The sequence below is a fragment of the Hippocampus comes genome, unplaced genomic scaffold, assembly GCF_001891065.2.
Source record: "Hippocampus comes isolate QL1 unplaced genomic scaffold, H_comes_QL1_v1.1 scaffold171, whole genome shotgun sequence".
Classification (NCBI taxonomy): domain Eukaryota; kingdom Metazoa; phylum Chordata; class Actinopteri; order Syngnathiformes; family Syngnathidae; genus Hippocampus; species Hippocampus comes.
Genome location: NW_017804806.1, coordinates 396,922 through 402,921, shown reverse-complemented (window position 1 = coordinate 402,921; position 6,000 = coordinate 396,922). Strand labels below are relative to the sequence as shown.

Below are 6,000 nucleotides of genomic sequence, written 5' to 3'. Positions count from 1 at the left end.
GAAACCAAGGAAGGGGGAAACGAGGGGGGGGGGGGGGGGGGGTTCAAAATCCCACCCATTCACACTACCATAACCATCAATCTGCCAGCCATCCTAAGCCTTCGTCCTTTGAACCGCACTCGAATGTGTCAGATAGCTGACTGGAATAGCTAACAAGATGGGGATAACCAGCTGGTTTTCCTTAAAATAACGGAGCGACGGCGATTCAAACGCTAAATAACCGCATGTGTTTCGAACATAGCCTTCTATCACGTCGTGTTTATACGAGATCGGGCGACGTTATTAGAAAGGGTTTCGTACTTTTTCGTTCGTCCGGTCGCACCGCATGCTAGGTTAGGCTGAGGGTAAAAGCATTGATAGGCAGAGGCAATTTACTACCGGTGCATAATTGCATGATACTGCAGCGAGAGTGGACGTTCTAAGACCGCGTCGGAGAATAGCATGTCGAGGTGGGGTAAGAGACCGACTGCGAAGCAATAACCCCCGCCGATTCTTTTCATATCTGCCTCCTGTCAACGGCTGTGTGAATATTCTGTCAGGATTATGCGAGGGTGGTTTTCTTTTTTTTCGCTCCATGCAATTAATTTGAAGACGATATGGTAGATGTTGTGATTGCGGTACGTAAGTGAGCAGTTGTTAGTGTCCGAGGGAACATGATTTCTTCACCCAAACCTACTGAGAATCGACACCTCAGAGTCCAAACAAAATACAATCGACGCTCAATCATTTGCGAGTTCGGCGAGGCCAGGAAGGAAGTAGCTCGGATGCAGGGAAGCCATTATTGGAAGGAAGGCGCGACAGTGCACCTCCAAACTGTGGTTTCAAATTGTATGGAGTGACAGAATAAAAAGGAAAAAAAAAAAATGCGTCGAGTCGAAACTCACCTGTCTTCTCTTTGATCTCACAGAGAACACTGAACAGGGCTGGCTTCATTCGGTGACAGTTAAGGGCATGCTTCCTGCATGAGAGAGAAGAGGGAATCAGAAGTGGGGGAGAGAGCGAGGAGTAACAAAAAATAAAATAAAAAGGAACCCCCACCCCCCCATCTCAACTTGTACCACGTCTTCCTCTGCTTAAAACGCACGCTAGTCTACCGAGGTACGCGCAAGTGTTTCAAAAGTGTGTCAAGCAGAGCTGCTTCACGGCATTCTCGATGGGAATTGCTTTTGTCTGTGATATCAGGAATGTATCTGATGAAAAAAAAAGAATGATGTCATTTCGGTGATTAGCAGTGTTGGGCAAGTCAGGGAGCTTTAATAGCTAATGAGTTACAGAGTTGCTGGCGTGTTCCGTAACTGTTGGCGTGAGTCGCCTGCATGCCCGACTTGTAAAGTAGTCGTGGCAAATATTCAGAATTGGGAGTTGATTCGCGGCGAGTTTCGATGAGACCCAAAAACTAATTAATTTCACATTATTAAGACTTCCAACTGGAGCGTCAGATTCATTAAATCTACCCCGGTGTATCTCATTAGATTCAATCACTGTTGAAGTAGCGGGAGATGTGTCATTCACATTCATGGCAACTGTCTGGCCGTGACAGAACAAACATGAGCCCATTATGACATCACAACGGGTGCATTATGAACATGTTGGAGAGGCAATAACTTTTGCCCCCCCCCACCCCCCATTTGGTGTTCAGATGAAACAAAACAAAAGCCAGCACACAACTTTGGATGTGATGAGCATGGACTGAAAAAAGATGATGCGGTATTTTCCACCAAAAACAAAACATTTAAAAGACAACCACAAATGAATATGACTTGGCTACACCTGACCACAACAACAATTCCAGTTGTGAACGCCCCGAGTAAGTCAACAAGGGACTGCATGGACGGCCCTAAAGTCTATTTCTTGTAGTGATGCCTCAATGTGAAAGGGATTGATCCAGAGTGATAGGGCTGCAGCTATCGAAGATTTTTTTTTTTTTTTTTACAAGAATTGGAAGCATTGGAATGATATTTACTGAACCCGTATGTTGAAAACACACAAGGAATTTGTCTTGGGTAGAGCCACTCTCATATACCAGCAACAAGCAACCTTAACAACATTCTGTGAATCATCCCATCGATTCATCGGATAAAAAAATTAAACTGCGTTATTAACTAATTCAGTCCCAGCCAATTCTAGACCAAGTCTGAAAAGACGTTTAAAAACGTCTTTGGGAATGAATGAGCTAAACACAATAACGTGCAGGCGAGATGCAGGTGCTTTTTGTCCACTTGGGGTCGCCATCCGCACGTTCTGTGACTTTTGAGTGTGCGTAACTTTGAAAAGGGCCTGGCCTGGTGAGTGACGTGGGTGTCACAATTGCAGTTGGCTGGTGGTGACTCAGGGTGCTGTTTGCTTACCATTTGCTCAATAAGACGATTGGAAGTGCACTGGCTGTGTCTATTTTGACCACTTGCGGGGGCATTACAAAATATCTTAACTAGCAATGGTAGACCACATCAAATTAGCTTTATAGCAATAAACTGCAGGTGGCGATCATAGCCGTGCTGTTCTGGTAAACATTGCACTTAATCAGTACCAGCCAATTCTGGACCAAGTCTGAAAAGACGTTTAAAAACATCTTTGGGAGTGAATGAGTTAATCTTCTTTTAGTGTGAAATGATTCCAAACTTTGGACATTCTCTGTCTTTAATGTGCTCTACTTCCTGGCTCGCCACCAACACGCCAACCTAGTTTTTTTTTTTTTTTTTTCCGGCAGTGGCGCGCATTTCCAGGCTGACGTCTTGCTTCCATTTTTTTTTTTTTTTGTCAGCGATTTATTTGAGTTATTTGATTAATCATCGCAGCCCTACAGAGTGATGTAGCGTTTTTTTTTTGATGTGGCATTAAACGTATCACGGCTGGATTTGAGTTGGGGGAGGGCTGCCATCAGAATGGAGGGTATGAGCAGGAGGGGGAGAGGGAGGTGCTCATGCGGTCCTGTACTGACCTGTACTGGAAGTTGACTGGCAGGCCACCCCCTGCCGTGCCCCCCCCTGCTCTCCCTCCCTCTGTGGGGTCGTCTGATCCACCCCAATGCGCCGGCGAATCTTCTGGCCAGCATCTAAACATATGGCGACAGGAGGGGGTGGGGTGGGTGAAGAGGATGAGGGCGCAGGGCAGGCAGGGTGTGCGGGAAACGGCACCAAAGTTCTTGCGCTGCCCTGACCGCTCCCCATCCCAACACACCCTCCACAACAGGAGTGTCATGGTCACGTGTCAGCCTCGTCACATGTTCTGTTTGGAAATCATGACTGAGGAGTGGATGCGGGAGGCACAAACTTGACCAGAGACCGGAGTAAGAATTACGACGATGACGACCATTCGGTTTTCAGTGTGGCCTTTGGAAAAGGACCAAACCCATTTGTAACGAGCGACCTCCGACAGGGCTCCACAATCCCATGCGTTTGTTTTCTATTCCAAACGCTATTCAAAAACAGTTGGAAAAATGACCCAAAAAAGATATGCTAAAATCATCTTGTTTGTAGAACTATATTTAGCATATATCAACACAGTGTTTTTTAGAGTTTCATGTCCTGGTAATAAAGTTATAAAAACCTGTAAAAATGTATGTTGCTGCAGTAGTTGGCGATTCTGACCCAAAAATGGTGTCTTCTTGGTCTTTAACATTGTTGGCATGTACTTTACATCAGTGGTTCTTATATAGGATAAACAAAATAAATATAAATAAAACACTGACTTGAATAATGATGCAATTAAAATCATTGAAAGTTCAAAAGTGTGCCAAAATAAATACTGAAAAGCAAAACATTCTAAAACGAGGAAGGCATGTCAAAACTTTTCACAAAATTATTTTCTTTGCGCCCCCATGGGACTAAACGAGGTATTTTGATTAATGTTGCGTTTGTGGAAGATGAATTAAGCAGAAAAATCCGTTTTTATCCATTTGCCATTTTGCCTCGGCTCCGCTCATGAACGTCACAGCTCACCCGTGGGTACTCTGATGTCATTTGAAGTCGACAGCAAGTGCCAGTACAAGGCAAAATGGCGGAAAGATAAAAACGGATAGATTTGTTTGCTTAATTTGTACCGCAATTTGACAACCACCGCAAGGTGCACGACGAAAACGAAGACTTTGATAAGTAATGTGACAATAAATTAGGTCACGAGCACAATTGCAATGACTGTTTTGACTGCGCGTATTTGCGCATTCCATGAACGCTTAACATGCATGCCCTCCGTTTTGACATCCTACAGGTTTCATTGTTTATAGGGAAACATTACCGCTATCCCGTTCCAAAACTTCAACATTAAGGTTTTATAATGTTTACTTTTTTTTGTAAATGACAAGCCGTAACAATACACAGACAAAAAAAAAAAAAAATCTGTCCCATTGATGAGTACCGGTACTTTCCCATCGCGTCGCAAAGTTGTGTTGCCACATTTAAGCAGACTCTGCAACATAACCCCTGCATAGGAGGTAAAAGCAAGTTGTGCATAGTTGTCAGGTTGGTTGCGATTGTTTTTTTTTTTTCCCCCAGCTGAACTTTAATAAAAATAAAAAAAAAAGGGCAATTAGCAAGCAGATGAAGGGTCTCCTACCTCGGGCAAGTCAGGCTGTCAGCTAAAAACAAACACCCACTGTTCAATGGATGAATATTTTATCAAATGGAATGGAATTGCCTTTATTGATTAAATAGTTTGCACATTAGAGCCTGCGTGTGTCAGAAAGAAGTGCCCCTCTTGTGCACAAATGGCACAAAGTGGACATTAAAGCAATAGGCGTTATTAGAAGTGGGACGCATATAGTACTCCAAAAGCAGCCGCACCTTTCGTCATGTACTGTATATTTGTAACCTGTTTAGCCTGTTACATACACTGTACTTGTGCCTGTTTAAGAGAAAAGCACTATCATTTGGTCGATGACGATTCAGCTGGTGTGAACATATTTACAAGAAGGTGGGTTGTGGGCGTGACAACAACAAAAACTGCACAGGCCCAGATTGTATACTCAAATTTGCAGGTTAGAAAAGGTAACAAAAACAAACAATCACGGGGGCACGCTCGGCCATATAGTATCATCCCTCCCCCTCAACACCACCTCATTAATAGAAACTCGATTTGCGGACAGCTGCACTCGCGTACACATTATAGGAGAATTGATTGCACCCAGCACACAATGAAAAGGATGAACACCAGGGAGGGAGGGAGTGAAAGGGGAGTGAATTAATTAAGAGAACCAGGTGGTCAAATGTTGGGTGGAAAATCACTAGCTAATGACACATCACACTGTGGCCACGGTCTTGCGAGTGGACGCCTTCCTATTGTTGAGATACCGGGGCTTTATCTCAAAGCTGACCTTATGCTCCCTGGGCCACATGGCGCATGAGTGCTCGCTGCTCGCATATATTTCCACCTTCACGAGGAATAATGGAAACACCGGAATGCCTCTGTGATATGAGCATTCAGTGAGGAGTCGTATGAATGAATGGCTGCTGTCATCACAGGGAGCTTCTGACTGGATACGCGAGCCAATTGAGTAATCCCTGCATTCATTTGCATTTCATCGGATAATGACATCGACTATCAATTGATGCAGAACGCTATTCAGACGCATTGGGGTGCAATTAGACAAATCTCATTAGGCATAAACAGCAACGTGGTGCAGCTTTCGGGGGGAAATTGTGCACTCACTGCCTTATATGAACAAAAACTACATCAACAACTCAATATGTACCTGACATGTCTCTCTCCAAGTGGGAGGAATGTTGTTGTTTTTTTTAATCGTTTTATACGAGGGTTAATAAAAGGTCCTAAAATGTTAACTATGACTGCTGCTGTGATGTAATGAAGCAGTTATATGAGCCATGCAAGTGCAGTTTAAGTGGCAGCCAAGTAGTTGGGAGATCATTAGCAGTGCAACAACCATTGTCTCGCTGTGAAAACTCAAACTTTCACAACTAAAAACAAAAGAATCCGCCAACGTCCGCCGGTTATAACACACGAAATGTGTTTGCAAACTCAAAGGCAGCTGAGCACAATTGATGTAAC

The 6,000-nt window shown here is 44.0% G+C and overlaps 1 protein-coding gene across 2 annotated transcripts in view; it reads right to left on the bottom strand.

Moving 5' to 3' along the window:
- pbx4 (pre-B-cell leukemia transcription factor 4) overlaps positions 1 to 6,000 on the bottom strand; it is a 30,490-nt gene that overhangs the window by 23,352 nt on the left and 1,138 nt on the right. Inside the window, exons 2-3 of one of the 2 annotated variants that reach the window (XM_019860214.1) lie at positions 2,939 to 3,052; positions 885 to 958 (exon numbers count right to left, since the gene is read on the bottom strand). In XM_019860214.1, coding sequence (XP_019715773.1) covers positions 885 to 958; positions 2,939 to 3,052 — 188 coding nt within the window. The remainder of the gene's footprint in view (positions 1 to 884; positions 959 to 2,938; positions 3,053 to 6,000) is intronic. The other variant, XM_019860295.1, reaches the window with a different exon arrangement.